Source organism: Cucurbita pepo, chromosome LG11, assembly GCF_002806865.2.
Source record: "Cucurbita pepo subsp. pepo cultivar mu-cu-16 chromosome LG11, ASM280686v2, whole genome shotgun sequence".
Lineage (NCBI taxonomy): Eukaryota > Viridiplantae > Streptophyta > Magnoliopsida > Cucurbitales > Cucurbitaceae > Cucurbita > Cucurbita pepo.
The window spans coordinates 2555816-2572792 of NC_036648.1; the positions used below are offsets into that span (position 1 = coordinate 2555816).

Sequence of the window (16977 nt, forward strand, 5' to 3'; positions counted from 1 at the left end):
CATTATTGGTTTTGTAATTGTTAAATTACTCAGCTTTTCTCTTAGACAAAGTGAGCACACGCCTGGTGATTGCTTGTGTTTTGGGTGCTTCCGACATCGACTACTATGGCTGCTGCCGCTGCCGTGGTTGGGGTTTCTTCCCTTTGCCGCCGCCGTATGACCCTTTAGTTTGCTCAAATTCTTAGGCATTGTTGTGGTGGTGGTGGCGGTGGTTGTTGTATCATTTTAAATTTGGGAAGGTTTTTGGTGTTGGGAAAGGATTAAAAGGAAAAGTAGAAAGTGGGTGCACTTCCCGGATCCTTCATCGGCAACTTCCTTGATTTTTCTCATTAAAAAATTAAATTAAATTAATTAAATAATATATATTTAAATTTTAATTTTGTTGGTTGAAAATTGTTGTTTTGACTGGTTGTGTGTACACAAGTTGGCAGTTTGAACAGCTGTGATTCGAGGAGACAGTTTCGGGTGGGGACCACTGCCACTCTTCTTTTGGAAATTCAACCGCCTCCACCTCGACTCACCCGCCGTGGAGCCCAAACCGGACATTATTTAATATTAAAATATTCATAAATTTACCTTAAAATTTCAAAAATGTTTAATAAATACAATTAGTTTTTTTTTTATGACACAATATCTAGATATGAAAAATATTATTACTTAATAAAAGAATACAAATTTAAAAATATTGAGCGATAATATTCACAACATTTAAATAAAGATACAAGATATTAAATAATACCAACAGAAAAATATAAACTAACTAAATCTAGAAAATAAAATAAAATATACTACTATTCAAATTTAACTGATATATCATATATTCAATAACTAATTCAAATTAGAAATAAGTTGTACTAAATTATGACATTTTATTTATTAAAACTATTAATACTTTAATCATTAATATTCTTAAATATAATTAACCGTAGCATAAGAACTTTTAAAAGTTTTTTTTTTTAATTATAAAAAAAAAAGGGTAATTTTAGATTTTTTTTTTTTTTTTTTTTTTTTAAACATTTTTCAAAGTTTAGATGTAAAATTAATATAATTTTTATTTTAAGGTCTAAAGGTATTTTTGAGTTTTTTTTTAAAAAAAATTTAAATGAAACTTTCAAGAAATTTGATCCAAATAATTGGAATTAAATTAAAAATTTTCACATTAATAATTAATTTAGGGAAACAAATACACGACAAAGAAAAAAAAACAACCCAAGCAAAAGATGAATTTTCACAAAAGACACTACATAGTGAGCATCCTAAAGCGCAGCCAACAAGCCCAGGGTGGCGGCGCCCCAAGTGCAAACCACGGCTGCAAACGCAGAGGCGCCACAAGCGGAAGATGCCTCCACAGGAACCTTAGACGTGGGAGAGTTCACCAATGAGGAGTCCGCATCTTTGGGAGTAGCACCAACCAATGGCGTTACGGGAGCAGCAGCTCCAACAGAACTTGGCGCTTCGGACGGTGGAAGTCCATCACCAATGGGAGCTGAGGCTGTCGAGGGGGGACCTCCAGCTTCGGCAGCTGTGACAGCTAGCTTCATCCCATTGCCACAGTGACCAAATGCACCACAAATGAAGTAATGAGTGCCAGGCTTCTTGAGAGTGATGGACGTGGCGCCAGAGCTGTCGCTACTAATGGAATTGGCCGCCGTACAAGAGGTGTACTCGCTAGCACTCACTTCGTCCACCGTGTGCCCACCCCCATAATTGAACACTGCCACGTCAGAAACAATGGGTCATTTAAAAAAAATAAAAAAAACAAGTTGGATGTAATTGACAAACACTCTCCAATGCAAGACATGATTTTGAACTGACCCAATGTGTCGCCTACGGCGAAGGTTTTCCCGGAAGACCAAGAGGTGTAGTCGACGCCGGTGGACCAACCCGCGGTGTCGCCAACGGTGTGGACAGTGGCAAAGGTTGGGATAGCCATGGAAATGGCAATGGTGGCTAAGGCAAAAAGTGCAGTTTTGAAGGAGTAAGCCATTGGAGTTGATGATGGAGGGGGAGGGATGGGGTTAAGCATTTATAGAATAGAAGGTGGGAGTGGGTTAGGTTCATGAATCATGTAGATTCCATTGATGGAACCAAAACAAATAAGAAGGGTTCGCCGAATTGGTGGAGGAGATGATGGGAGTCAGCTCAAAAAGGGAGAAGTAGGTGTACTAGTAATCAAGTAGTTGGGTCACCGCCCCCAAATTCCTAACGCACCAACTTAATTAACCAAAGTGGGTTTATTAGAGCTTCTCTACTGCCCCCAACCACCCTACTGAACCAATTGTTAGCGAGTGCTAGCTGGACGAGTGAAGTAGGTCCATGTTCACATTTGTGAACCAAGTTGTCTAAGGCTATGTTGTGATGATATCAAATGATAAGTCACGTGTTTGCATTTTTCGACGATATGGTTTATATACTTTAATAATACTAAATTAATAAAATAAAATAAAAAATTAATTAAAGATCCATTTATTAATATAAGCATTACATTTATTTGGATTATTGATTTATATTTAAAATAATAATTAGAATATTATTATAAATATAATATTTGAATATTTGATTGAAGAGGTTGGTCTAGGGTTTGGGTTTTGCGTCGCCTTCTTTACTTCCTCCTTTCTTCTTAATTAATGAGTTCAACCCGTCGTCAAATTTCTCCACCTGAGGTAATTTATATTTAGAAAAAATCAAATTAATAATAATAATAATTGATTGAATTATAAGGAAAATTAATAATTATAATAGATAGTTAGCTAACACGTAAACAATTTTAGACTGAAAAGGACAGGATTGTCAAAGTAGATTTCTCAAGGGAGTAGGGTCAATTACGTCTTTTTGGTTAGGTAGGGGCCGAGGTTCTATAAAAAAAACACGTGGATAATAATATATTTAAATATCATGCCTCTATCCATTTATTATTTCATTTAAATTATTGTTTTTGAAAATGGTATGAGTTTTTTACGATGTTTTTTTTTTTTTTCTAAGGAAACATTTTAATTTATTGTTAAATTGAAAAATAAAAATGATTTTTTAATTGTCTTGAAAAACTTTTTTAAAAAATAAAATAAATTATAAGTAAAATAATTTAAAATTTTTGTTAATAGTAGAGTGTTTTAATGAGATGGAAAGCGAATTAAATTAATACACGCAATTAATAATAGGCATATATATATATATATATCACTAAATCCCACCATAAATTGTAATTTGTAATTATTTATTTATGTGACGAAAACGTCTTTGACATTTTAAAAGTTAGAAAATTAAATTATAAAAGTTTAATTCAATTATGTTAGAAATTAATTTGAATTTTGAAAAAGAATTATAAGTTTTAATTTTCTAGTTCATAGATTAAATTAATAAAAATATTTTTTAATTTTATGCTTTATTTTCCTCTATATTTTAAAAATTTTCATTAATTTTTTTAAAAAAATTAAAATATACTTAAATAAATACAAATTTTAATATTTTGTTTGAAAAATACCCAAATTTCAAAATGTATAAAAAAACACGATTAAAAGTTTAAAGATATTATTAATGTTTTTTTTTTAATTAAAGATGTTTTTAAAACACGGTGAGAAATTTAAGAATATTTATGAAATAACTAAGAATTTAATATATATATATAGCTCTTTCGTTTCTCGGCCTCTTTTCGAAGGGGAAAGGCCTTCGCATTCCTAATTTGGTGGGGGCCGGACGGCTTTGTTTGCCGCAGCTTTGCGAATCACATGCCCGCACAAACAATGTGCGCCCCTTATCGTTCTCGCTCAGTGTTTGTAACAGCCGGGGAGGCAGTCGTAGAAGCGAAGCCTATCACCACACCCACCTTCTCAAATATTTGATGGAATGGCCGGAAACCATCCTTATAGTTTTGATATATATATATATATATATATATTAAATTTATTTCAAAAAGATTTTATAAAAATATGAATAAAATAAGGTTGTGAGCTAAGAAAAAGTGAAGAAAAAGTTTAGAGAAAAGGACTAACCTTGCCGATAATTTCCGCCGCCAAATTGGCGTCCTTAGCAACGGTTTCAGCTGCATTTTCCACTAAAACTGCCGTTTTTTGGAGTATACTGTCTTTGGGGAGATGATCAGCAATCTCTTCCGCCACCTTATCCACTTCCTCCGCCGCCGTCTCCACCATATCTACCACGTCCTCCGCCACATGCACCACCTTCTCCACTCTCTCTACACAAATTCAACCCAAATTACGCATACCAAAAAAACAAAGTGTTCAAATTCATCATTATATTCCTCACGCTTCAACATAAGAAAAGGCGCCCAATATTTGGTCGTCTTCCAAATGGATAGAATTGCTGACAGCACCGCCCCTGCTACCCACAATGGCCTGCCAAAAACAACACTCTCTTTCTAATTTTCCACCTGGAAAATACGACAAAAAAAAAATAATAATTAATTCAAACATAATTTAAATACCAAGGAGTCAATGGGGGAGGAGGAGGCGGCGGCGGAAGGGGAGATCCAAGGCCGCCACCGACGCCGTAAACCGCCATGTCTCTGTAAGTCGTGATATGGGTGGCTCTGTTTTTGGGAATTGTGCGTGGGAACGGCAAGCTCTTGGCTTTGTGAAGGAGATGGCTGAGGTTAAGGTTTGATCCATGGCCGCGGGACTCGCCGGTGGAACGGAGGCTGGCTGAACCGGAAGAAACTGAAACGATCGACATTTGTGAAGGGATGGGATTGGTGAATTATGAATGCTTATGGCGTAGAGAATTCAAATATATGAGCTTTCAAGTCACCCTATCTAACTCGTTTATTGGTTCTTATATTTATTGCTTCACATTATTGCTAAAGAAAAAATGGGTTTAAATGGTATATTATATGCTTTGAATTCTACGTCATTTTGAAATTAGTTGTGGTTTGGGGGCGTTTGGCCTACCGAGTCAGGGTTGCATGAAGTTGTATAAAAAACTTAATTCCTTCATTTTTTCGATTTATTAGTTCAAAATTTGCATTATTATTACTATTATTATTATAATATAAGGTGTTATAATTGTGTACAAATTATTTAAAATAAGCTATTTTTATTTTTATCTAGGTTTAGCTATTTATCAAGTTGCATCAAAATTGATGGCGGTACATAATTTTCGATCCATAATTGTTTCCTTGGTACATGTGTGGGCTTATATAGTAAAAAAAATAATAATCCCCTTAGAATTTCGACCCGAACCTAAACCAATAAACCATCAAATTTGGGTTCGATTGAATTTTGGAATGTTTTTTTTTTTGTGTGGGTTGACATTTTTTTGGTCGGGTCACCTCAACCAACTTGAAAATAGAGTTACAATCCAACTTAATCGTACCTTACTTTTAAAAAAGATTATTTAAAACATTTGTAACTAATGTGTAGTTATTAAACTCTATTTTGGTCAATATAGGGCTCTTAAATTTAGGTTCATTTTATCAATTAAACAGTAAATTTAAACCAGTTATAGGATAGCAACGAAAACTGTTTACTAGTAAAGGTTTTAGGAAAGAATGTTTTGTTTCTTCCTCCTACCAACTGGGATCTTAATTACTTTAAATTTTTAACCAAACAAAAAAAAACATTTATTAAAAATTTAATAATCTCAATAGAAATAAATTTTATTTAAAAACAACACTAATTGCTACACAAAATAAATCCATCTTTTTAAAACTCATAAATTATAAATAAATAAATAAATAAACTTTAAGAATTTTAAGTCTTATATTAATTAAATAATAAAATATTGAGTAACAAAATAGTCAGAAATATTTAATTTTATTTGCATTTAATTTTTGTATTTTTTTTAAATATGGAAAATATTCTAAAATCTCCATTTTTGGTGGGCCGAGCCCACATATTTGGGCCCAAACTAGTCTTTAAGGAACCATATTTCAGAGAGCGGACAGCCCAAAAAATAAGATAAATATAATGTTAGGACCGCTCAACAACGCACACACTCGATCTAAATGAACACAAACAACAGAGAATATTGGCTAAAAGTTTGTATTGATGACTTCAGGCATGTACCGTAAGAAATAACATACAAACTATAAAAAAGTACATTTTCAAGCTCTGGTCGCCGATATATATACATGATTTAACTTACTATATAACATACAAACTATACATGATTGAAACGACTCCCGACATAAAATTTATTATTCATCAATAAAAAAAAAAAGTTATTTATTATTTTAAATAAGAAGTTTTCTACGCGTAAATCTAAAAAAAAATTGAGAAAGAGAACCTAAAGCTGAGCAAAATTAGGTAAGACCAACTTATGGGCCCACAAAGTTGAAAAAAAAAAAAAACAAGTTTGTACGATTTCGCTTTTCATACGGCTGCTATGAGCCGAAAGAGCTGGTAAGCTATCTCGCTAAACGAAAGAAGTACGTATGGGTTGACCTCGTTACAAGGGGCGGGGGCCAGCCAAAGAAGGTCAGTTGGACTCAGTTAGGACCCTTGTTCCTGTTCAGCTAGGTTGTTCCATGCGAGAATGTATGCGTCTCGGTATCCTCTTCAGGACCGGTTGTTTTCTCTTTTTGTTTATATGTTTGGAGAAACCTAATAAGTATACGTTTGGAGAACCCTGCTAAGCCCGCCTTTCTTACTCGGTGTGATTCAATCTTTCAGCTCAAACTTTTCTATCGTCGGAATAAGAGTAAGTACTCTTACCTTTTCCTTTTCTTGCCCGAGCCAAGATATTAATCATCTTAAATCGGGACTATTTGAATATTAATGTCATAAATACGTTTAATTTCACCCACTTTAGACTTTGTAGCAATCTTGATCAAGACATATTACCAAATATTGCTTTTAACTCGATAGACATATTTAATTTTTTTTTCTTTTAAATTATGAATAAAAATAATCTTAGATGATTAGTACAAACAACACAACTTGTTTGCTCACGTCATGACATTAATTAAAATTGGTTTTTTTGATGAGTAGGGGAGAGAATTGTCTGGCTTAAGCGTTACGAGCTAAAGGGTAGTTGGTAGTAACGTAAATTAATTTCTACGACAAATTCCTCGGTCTCGATCACTATCAGGTTTAATTTAAATGTTTGAAAATTGATCAAAGTCTTATGTTAGCTTAGTAAGAAGAATATCATACGTAGATGATGATTGATTTAAAATTTTATTGAAAATATATGTAACCGTCCAAGCTCACCTTTTTGGACTTTTGATTTCGGGCTTTCTCAAACGCGTATGCTAGTGAGAGATTTCTAGACTCTTATAAAGAACGCTCGCCACTCAAGTCCACCGCTGATAAATATTGTCTTATTTGGTTTTCTTTCGGGCTCGAGATTTTAAAATACATTTGTTGAGGAGAGGTTTTTACACCCGTATAAAGAATATTTTTTTCTGTCTCCAACCAATGTGAGATCTCACAATCCACACCATTCTGGGCCAATGTCTTCGTTGTCACTCATTCCTCTCTCCCTCTGCAACTTAGATGGGATCTCACAATCCACTCTATTCGACACCTAACGTACTTGCTGACACTTGTTTCTCCCTCCAACCGATGACGAATCTCGGAATATAGGTTTGAATTGAGATAAAACAAGTTTTGAATGTCGAATTTTGATGTCACGAGCATGCTTGTCCAAAGTATGTTGCCTATGGCTGCATGACAGATGTCCCAATCTTGTTTGTTTGAGTCGGTAGACAGTGAGGATGTCACGGTCATGATTGTCCAAAGCAGGTTGCTTATTCGTCGTTTCATATTATAGTAATAAAATTGAGATTGAAATTTAACCTAATTGTTAAGGTGGAGGAGCTTAGTCATCTTTTAATTACTTTGTTTATTTCATTTCTTCAAACCAAAGAAATTCAGAGATCTTCATTTTTCCTTCCATTCCTCTGTTTCTCTCTCAACATTCTAAGCTTCTTCAGAGCTCCCCTGCCATGGCGGTCGGAATTACCAGAAAGCTTTTCCCCGTCGCTACCGGAACTCACCAACAAAGCTTCAATTGTTCTGCCTGCCCTTACGACTGCCCTCTCGACTGCTTAGATCTCCCAGATTTCTACTTCTCGCCGCCGCCGCCGCCGCCGCCGTTTGACGACCACCAAAAACAGCTTCCAACTATAGTCATCGTCATACTTGCTCTGTTTGTTGGGTTCTTCTTCACTTTTAGTTTCTACATCATAGTCGTAAAATGCCAAGCTTGGCGTAGCGGCTCCGGAAACCAAGGGGCGGAGACGTCGCAATTGGACGGCGAAGATGGAGAGTTTCTAAACGAGAATCAAGTCGATCATCCCATTTGGTTCATAACCACCGTCGGGCTACAGCAATCGATCATCAACTCAATCACGGTTTGCAAATACAAAAAAGGTGAGGGCTTGATCGAAGGAACAGTTTGCTCTGTTTGTTTGAATGAATTTCAAGAAGACGAACTGCTCCGGCTGTTGCCCAAATGTAGCCACGCGTTTCATATTGGGTGCGTTGATACATGGCTGAGGACTCATACCACTTGCCCACTCTGTCGAGCCCATATTCTTACTGATTTTCCAACCTCCAACACCGCGAGACCGCCGAATTCGGGTCATTTGAATCAAAACGAAGCTAATTTGGTCGTAATTGAGGAGACCCAGATGGAGAATTTGGAGGGGGAAGAACAGAGTGCTGTCTCCGGCGGCGGCGGCGTTGAAAACAGAGGAGATGCAGTTGATGAACAGAGAGACATTGGGGTTCCTCCGATTGGGGAGATTGTTCCAAAAGAAGGGGTTTTTGAATCCGATGATTCTAAAATGGAAGTAAATGAAACAATGATGAACTGTTCTTCTGCAACATGATCTGAACCAGATTTGCTCGATTCAGAGTATCCAACAGGGTGAGCCCAGTTTTTGTGTATGAATTGAAAAGAACGGGTTCTGTTATTCATTGAATGGGTTTTGGGGTTATGGGTTCGAGCCTCTGTTTTGATGCTTTCGTGTTCTTCATTTTCTCAGTGGGTATTATTATATTAAGCTTTTTTCATCATTATCTTAATCCATAATTAATTAATGATTAAGTTAAATACTTTTGATTTGAGACCTCGTACCAAATGGACTTCACTTGGCCCAAATACACTAAACGGCCCAAATTCAATCATTTATGGACTTCACTCGTGATCATGGGCCGCAATAGGCCCAGCCCAACAGAAATGTACCCTCTTAATTACCTCTTAAGCCTATCAGTTCAAGCCCGTTATTTATCGTCGTTAGCTTCACGATTTTAAAACGTGTCTACTAAACAGAGTTTTCCAACTTATGAGGAATATTTCATTTCCCTCTCCAACTGATGTGGGATCTCATAATCCACTCCCCTTGGAGACCCAACGTTCTCACTGGCACACCACTCGGTGTCTAACTTTAATACCATTTGTAATAGCTCAAACTCACTTCTAATAGATATTGTCAACTTTAGCTCGTTATGTATTGTCGTCAGTCTCACAGTTTTAAAATGCATCTACTAAGGAGAGGCTTCCATTCCCTTACAACGAATGTTTCTTTTCCTTCCACAACTGATGTAAGATCTCATAGTCCACCCCCCTTGGGGGTCCAACGTCATCATTGACACACCACCCAGTGTTTGACTCTAATACCGTCTGTAACAATCCAAGCCCAGCGCTAGTAGATATTATCCTTTTTGACCCGTTACATATCCCCATCAATCTCACGATTTCCAAGTTTCCCAAACATGGGATCTCACAAAATCACACCAAATCAACCAAAGATTTAATCAAACTCCAACCATCCTAGCACGAAGACAACTGACAATATAGCCAATTGGCCCAATCGGCCTTTCTCGAGCCTTTGACCTATTTCGTTAGGTCTAATTTTACCGTAACAAACGTAGGGTAAGAATAATCGAAACACAAGGAAAGACAAAATGATTTAAAGTTTTGTGAGTTGGTAGGAGATAATTGGATATAAATTTGTTAGATTGTGAGAACAAAATGATGTGGTGAAAGGAATATTTGTACTGTTAGGTATGGTATCCATATTATAAGCCATTGGGGCCCTCATCTCTCTTCCTCCCTATCTTTTAAATTCTTCAAACCCATAATCATTATTTTCTGTCTCTTCATCTTCTCATCATTTCATCTCATCACTTTAAATTAACTTTTACCAAAACCTGGGATCTCTGCAACTCAAACCCTAAATTATGTTCCTTAATTCATTCAAACCCTAAATTATGTTCCATTCAATGATCAACAATATCTCCACGATGCCATGTTCTTCGAATGTTGTTCTAGAGTGTTCGTTCGGTGGTTCGTTGTGAAATGAAATCTTTGAAGAAAAAAGATTGTGTTTTTATGATTAGGGTTGGTGTGTCTATTATTGTTCAAACTTATGACCTAATTTGTAAACATCAAATCTCGAAATAAATAGATTTTTATCATTTTATCATTTCAAAATCAAAGAAAATAGCTTAATAATTGCTGGTTGGTGTTTGGAATAGTTCTTGTTTTGTATAGATATGGTTAGTAGAAATCTCCTTATATGAAATTTCAATGGTTCGTAAATCGGTTCATAACATCTGAAGCTACCCTTCTTCAACCTTAAACAAGAACACCCAAAACCCAGAAATTAAGAACGACCCATCTCTTAAAATCCAAAAAGTTTCAAACTTTAAGCTATAATTACCTTAATGCTTAGAGAATAAAGAACCATTTGATCACAATTTTAAAACGCGTCTATCAGTGTTAGTGAGAGGTTTCTAAAAAAAAAAAGAATAGATCTACGATCATTGTTCTCTTGGACTTTTGATAAATTTTGTAGCGATATAAAGGTTCGAACTTTTTGATTGAACATACGATGTTTTAACGAGTTTAAACGAGATTCATTGACGAGTTTTAGCACTTCTCTTACGTGGAAAATTGTGGGGATACCATAAGAAACTGAACAAAGAAATTACATTAAAGAAAGAAAGAAAAAACAGATTAAATTGTTTACTTTCTTTTCAAAAAAGTGTCAATTTAAAGCAGCTTCCTCTTGAATAAACAGCAGAATTTGATTCACAGCTGCAGCAATTTCATCCACCGTATTCAACTGACACCCTTCTTCAACCTTCAAAAACAACACCCAAAATCCAGAAATTAAGAACAACCCATGTCTTAAAATCCAAAAAGTTTCAAACTTTAAGCTATAATTACCTTAATGCTTAGAGAATAAAGAACCATTTGATCTGAAGTAGTGACATTGAGATGAAGAACAGTGAGTCTCAAGCTTTGAAATCCAGCGACCATTTTAAGGAGCTGTCTTGGGCGTTTTGGCGACAGTATTTTAAGGTTGGCATGGGTATCAATCATGGTGACTTCAATATCACCGGCCGGCCACTGGGTATGAGTAATGGATGAGTCATGAGCCGTGTTCTTCGTTGAGTATTGAGGGAAGGAAAAGAATTCAGCAAAAGGGGAACCGCCATTTTCGATTGTGTTCTTATGGGTGTTGATGAACTGCAGTTGTTGCTCTAATTCCTTGACGAAATTAATGGCGCCACCAATAATGGAAGCTTGGTCTCCCTGCTATGATATGCAAATAATTAGGCTCACGACATCAAATTGTTCTGTCGTGAAATTGAAGTCATTGAACAGTAATTTCGCGCAGTACTTTTTGTCATTATCATTATAATCTCTCTCCTTTCTAAACAAATTGACTGACCCTTTGAACGTAAGACGACGGCATTAATGATCGGAGAATCGCTAGATACTCATTCATTTGTTTCCGACGGTTGCGCTCCACCGCGATATGTGTCATCCTCTGGTTTTCAATTTCCTCTCTGTTTTTTGTGCTCCGTGTCCTCCGTCGCTTTCTTCTTCCGGTAGACGGCGGCGTGTAGAGAGCTCCTCCGGGAATAGGCTGATTAATCGAACATTCCTCCGGTGAAGCCTCCCAATTCGCGGCGAATTTTGTGTCCTCTGTTTGAGTTTCAGGCACTTCAAGAAAGGGTTTTTGTTGTTCTAATTGGAAGCCATGATCATAGCCAGCCCAAGCTCCTCCTCCGCCGTGAGAACAGACATCCCTGCAAACATAAGTAAATGGATCTTGTGGGAAAACCACCGCTTCCAACGCCATTATCAACGATGACTCTGTTTTTTGTTCTTCTGGATCATAAAAACAGAGCACGAATTCGATGGAGAAAAGGAGAGAGCTTTGGGGTTAAAATTCACCCAGAATTGAATGAAAGAAGAAGAAGAATCAAAATCAAGGAGAGAATTGAAAAGGGTAAGAGCTTTTTAAAAGAAATGGANACGCGTCTATCAGTGTTAGTGAGAGGTTTCTAAAAAAAAAAAGAATAGATCTACGATCATTGTTCTCTTGGACTTTTGATAAATTTTGTAGCGATATAAAGGTTCGAACTTTTTGATTGAACATACGATGTTTTAACGAGTTTAAACGAGATTAATTGACGAGTTTTAGCAACATTATGTTCTTCTCTTACATGGAAAATTGTGGGGATACCATAAGAAACTGAACAAAGAAATTACATTAAAGAAAGAAAGAAAAAACAGATTAAATTGTTTACTTTCTTTCCAAAAAAGTGTCAATTTAAAGCAGCTTCCTCTTGAATAAACAGCAGAATTTGATTCACAGCTGCAGCAATTTCATCCACCGTATTCAACTGACACCCTTCTTCAACCTTCAAAAACAACACCCAAAATCCAGAAATTAAGAACAACCCATGTCTTAAAATCCAAAAAGTTTCAAACTTTAAGCTATAATTACGTTAATGCTTAGAGAATAAAGAACCATTTGATCACAATTTTAAAACGCGTCTATCAGTGTTAGTGAGAGGTTTCTAAAAAAAAAAAAAGATCTACGATCATTGTTCTCTTCGACTTTTGATAAATTTTGTAGCGATATAAAGGTTCGAATTTTTTGATTGAACATACGATGTTTTAACGAGTTTAAACGAGATTAATTGACGAGTTTTAGCAACATTATGTTCTTCTCTTACATGGAAAATTGTGGGGATACCATAAGAAACTGAACAAAGAAATTACATTAAAGAAAGAAAGAAAAAACAGATTAAATTGTTTACTTTCTTTCCAAAAAAGTGTCAATTTAAAGCAGCTTCCTCTTGAATAAACAGCAGAATTTGATTCACAGCTGCAGCAATTTCATCCACCGTATTCAACTGACACCCTTCTTCAACCTTCAAAAACAACACCCAAAATCCAGAAATTAAGAACAACCCATGTCTTAAAATCCAAAAAGTTTCAAACTTTAAGCTATAATTACCTTAATGCTTAGAGAATAAAGAACCATTTGATCACAATTTTAAAACGCGTCTATCAGTGTTAGTGAGAGGTTTCTAAAAAAAAAAAGAATAGATCTACGATCATTGTTCTCTTGGACTTTTGATAAATTTTGTAGCGATATAAAGGTTCGAACTTTTTGATTGAACATACGATGTTTTAACGAGTTTAAACGAGATTCATTGACGAGTTTTAGCACTTCTCTTACGTGGAAAATTGTGGGGATACCATAAGAAACTGAACAAAGAAATTACATTAAAGAAAGAAAGAAAAAACAGATTAAATTGTTTACTTTCTTTTCAAAAAAGTGTCAATTTAAAGCAGCTTCCTCTTGAATAAACAGCAGAATTTGATTCACAGCTGCAGCAATTTCATCCACCGTATTCAACTGACACCCTTCTTCAACCTTCAAAAACAACACCCAAAATCCAGAAATTAAGAACAACCCATGTCTTAAAATCCAAAAAGTTTCAAACTTTAAGCTATAATTACCTTAATGCTTAGAGAATAAAGAACCATTTGATCTGAAGTAGTGACATTGAGATGAAGAACAGTGAGTCTCAAGCTTTGAAATCCAGCGACCATTTTAAGGAGCTGTCTTGGGCGTTTTGGCGACAGTATTTTAAGGTTGGCATGGGTATCAATCATGGTGACTTCAATATCACCGGCCGGCCACTGGGTATGAGTAATGGATGAGTCATGAGCCGTGTTCTTCGTTGAGTATTGAGGGAAGGAAAAGAATTCAGCAAAAGGGGAACCGCCATTTTCGATTGTGTTCTTATGGGTGTTGATGAACTGCAGTTGTTGCTCTAATTCCTTGACGAAATTAATGGCGCCACCAATAATGGAAGCTTGGTCTCCCTGCTATGATATGCAAATAATTAGGCTCACGACATCAAATTGTTCTGTCGTGAAATTGAAGTCATTGAACAGTAATTTCGCGCAGTACTTTTTGTCATTATCATTATAATCTCTCTCCTTTCTAAACAAATTGACTGACCCTTTGAACGTAAGACGACGGCATTAATGATCGGAGAATCGCTAGATACTCATTCATTTGTTTCCGACGGTTGCGCTCCACCGCGATATGTGTCATCCTCTGGTTTTCAATTTCCTCTCTGTTTTTTGTGCTCCGTGTCCTCCGTCGCTTTCTTCTTCCGGTAGACGGCGGCGTGTAGAGAGCTCCTCCGGGAATAGGCTGATTAATCGAACATTCCTCCGGTGAAGCCTCCCAATTCGCGGCGAATTTTGTGTCCTCTGTTTGAGTTTCAGGCACTTCAAGAAAGGGTTTTTGTTGTTCTAATTGGAAGCCATGATCATAGCCAGCCCAAGCTCCTCCTCCGCCGTGAGAACAGACATCCCTGCAAACATAAGTAAATGGATCTTGTGGGAAAACCACCGCTTCCAACGCCATTATCAACGATGACTCTGTTTTTTGTTCTTCTGGATCATAAAAACAGAGCACGAATTCGATGGAGAAAAGGAGAGAGCTTTGGGGTTAAAATTCACCCAGAATTGAATGAAAGAAGAAGAAGAATCAAAATCAAGGAGAGAATTGAAAAGGGTAAGAGCTTTTTAAAAGAAATGGAGTGAAACAGAGCATTAGAAGCGAACAAAGTGCACGTGAGAATGCATTGTATATGAGTACGACAGGGAAACAGAGGAATCTGGGTGTTGCTACAAATAACACATTGGGTTCAGGTCTGGGCTTAGTTATTAGTCGATTATAAGCTCTTATTTTACTCAACTTGCTGCACATTTGAGCATTTGATTAATATAAACAAACAGATTTTGGGTCTCTGTTCAACCTGTTCTGTCTCTCTACGGCCGCGTTTCGCTCCAACTCTGTTTAAAAAATGGTTATAATAAATAGTATTCTCTTTTGAAGATTTTCGGTTTAAATGGAGAATGAAGGAGTTTAGAACATTTTTCTCCGAGGTCAGGGACGATCTCGTCCCCTCCCTACTTAGTATAAATATATTTCCACCGCTTACAGATATTCCCTTTCGGGCTTTCCCTCAAAGCTTTAAAACGCATCGGGGAAGGTTTCCCCACACCCTTATAAAGTTTGTTTTCCTTCCCATCCAATGTGGGACGTCACAATCCACCCCCCTTCAAGGCCCAGCGTCCTCGCTGTCACTCGTTCCTTTAATCGATGTGGGACCGCCACCAAATCCACCCCCTTTCGGGAACCAGCATCCTTACTGGCATATCGCCTCGTGTCTACACCCCTTCGAGGAAGACCGAGAAGACTGGCATATTGTCACCCTTATAAAGTTTGTTCTTCTTCCCAACTAAGGTGGGACATCACAATTTACCTCCCTTCGAGGCCCAGCGTCTTCGCTAGCACTCATTTCTTTAATCGATGTGGGACCGTCACCAAATCCACCCCCTTTCGGGGACCAGCATCCTTACTGGCACATCGCCTTGTGTCTACACCCCTTCGGGGAAGAGCGAGAAGGATGACACATCGTCCGGTGTCTAACTCTGATACCATTTGTAACGACCCAAATTCCACCGCTAGCAGATATTGCCCTCTTTGGGCTTTCCCTTTCAACCTTTTCCTCAAGACTTTAAAACGCTCCTGACAAGGGAAGGTTTCCACAACCTTATAAAGATGGTTTGTTATCCTCCTCAACCAACGTAGGACATCACAATATATATATATTCAAAAGTAGAAACTTTAAAATAATTTTTTTTAAAAGAATAATAAACCGAAAAAAATTACTCGTGAAAATTCAATTCCGGAAAATTTCTCTTTAGTAATTCCCATCCCAAACTCCGCAAAAATAAATGGATAATAAAATATGTGGTAGATATAAAATGGAGAAAGTTTCGAGCAGACATTTAGTGTTACTTTTAATTTTGTTAGTATTAAATTTTAAATAACATATTTCAATCATATTAAATGAACTAGTTGAGTCACGACGACGATTTGATTTAATTTAATTTTTAAGACGTGATCTTATTTGATTTTTTTTTATAATAATTTTATTACACGTATATATTAAAATAAATAGGTTTGAATATTTATAAATCTAATTTTGGTTGTAAATTTAAAATCAGAAATTATAAAACCAAATGATTACACCAACTTGTTAGATTGAAATATAAAATAATTTCAATTGGATCAATACATTATATTATAATCTACATTATTATTATTATTATTATTAAAATTTTAAATTATAGACAAAATTAAATAAATAACACAAATAAAAACAAATTTATGTATATTTCAATGTTTTTTTTTTTTTTTTTTTATATATACCCTCTTCTTACCTTACTCTTAATTCTTGAAATTAAAAAATAATAATAAATAACGAAGATTCTTTCTTGATTGTATAATTGGCACCGAGCAAGGATTCAAAATAAGAACAAAATTTACATTTAAAATAAATAAATATATATATATATAGAACTTGGCCTCATGTGGCCTCATTTGATTGGCTTACACCTTTTGTCCTCATACCTTAAAAATACAAGATTTGTTTTTTCCTTCTACACCCACGGGTGATGCTATACTTGTCTTAATCATAAATTTTTTAGTTTAGAGTTACGATATTAGAGACATTAATCGAGTTTAATTAGTTTAATTATGTGAAGTTGTGACGTAACAGTTGTTAGACGAACACGACTCTCCACAATTATATGATATTGTCTACTTTGAACATAAGCTCTCATGGTTTTGCTTTGGACTTTTCTAAGATGCCTCGCACTAATGGAGAGTATTCT

General features: G+C 35.9%; 5 protein-coding genes across 5 annotated transcripts; 1 reads left to right on the forward strand and 4 right to left on the reverse strand.

Annotated features, from left to right (window-relative positions):
• Window positions 1–1164: 1164 nt before the first annotated feature.
• Window positions 1165–2043, reverse strand: LOC111805957 (blue copper protein-like). The gene is made up of 2 exons (XM_023691267.1): window positions 1816–2043; window positions 1165–1714 (listed from the first exon to the last, which is right to left on the reverse strand). Exons 1-2 carry the CDS (start codon window positions 2024–2026, stop codon window positions 1257–1259), a joined length of 669 nt encoding a protein of 222 aa, XP_023547035.1. The 5' UTR covers window positions 2027–2043; the 3' UTR covers window positions 1165–1256.
• A 457-nt stretch (window positions 2044–2500) lies between these two features.
• On the reverse strand, window positions 2501–4699 carry LOC111805911. Its single transcript, XM_023691201.1, has 4 exons — window positions 4442–4699; window positions 4264–4352; window positions 3990–4192; window positions 2501–2658 (listed from the first exon to the last, which is right to left on the reverse strand). The coding sequence occupies exons 1-4, from the start codon at window positions 4687–4689 to the stop codon at window positions 2575–2577; spliced, it is 624 nt and encodes a 207-aa protein (XP_023546969.1). The 5' UTR covers window positions 4690–4699; the 3' UTR covers window positions 2501–2574.
• Window positions 4700–7809: 3110 nt separating this feature from the next.
• Window positions 7810–8981, forward strand: LOC111805750 (RING-H2 finger protein ATL54-like). Its single transcript, XM_023690969.1, has one exon. The coding sequence runs from the start codon at window positions 7904–7906 to the stop codon at window positions 8789–8791; it is 888 nt and encodes a 295-aa protein (XP_023546737.1). The 5' UTR covers window positions 7810–7903; the 3' UTR covers window positions 8792–8981.
• A 1841-nt stretch (window positions 8982–10822) lies between these two features.
• LOC111805963 (transcription factor bHLH96-like) lies at window positions 10823–12205 on the reverse strand. Its single transcript, XM_023691274.1, has 3 exons — window positions 11645–12205; window positions 11137–11505; window positions 10823–11050 (listed from the first exon to the last, which is right to left on the reverse strand). The coding sequence occupies exons 1-3, from the start codon at window positions 12056–12058 to the stop codon at window positions 10955–10957; spliced, it is 879 nt and encodes a 292-aa protein (XP_023547042.1). The 5' UTR covers window positions 12059–12205; the 3' UTR covers window positions 10823–10954.
• Window positions 12206–12913: 708 nt separating this feature from the next.
• On the reverse strand, window positions 12914–14837 carry LOC111805962 (transcription factor bHLH96-like). Its single transcript, XM_023691273.1, has 4 exons — window positions 14243–14837; window positions 13735–14103; window positions 13535–13648; window positions 12914–13139 (listed from the first exon to the last, which is right to left on the reverse strand). The coding sequence occupies exons 1-3, from the start codon at window positions 14654–14656 to the stop codon at window positions 13553–13555; spliced, it is 879 nt and encodes a 292-aa protein (XP_023547041.1). The 5' UTR covers window positions 14657–14837; the 3' UTR covers window positions 12914–13139; window positions 13535–13552.
• Window positions 14838–16977: the final 2140 nt, after the last annotated feature.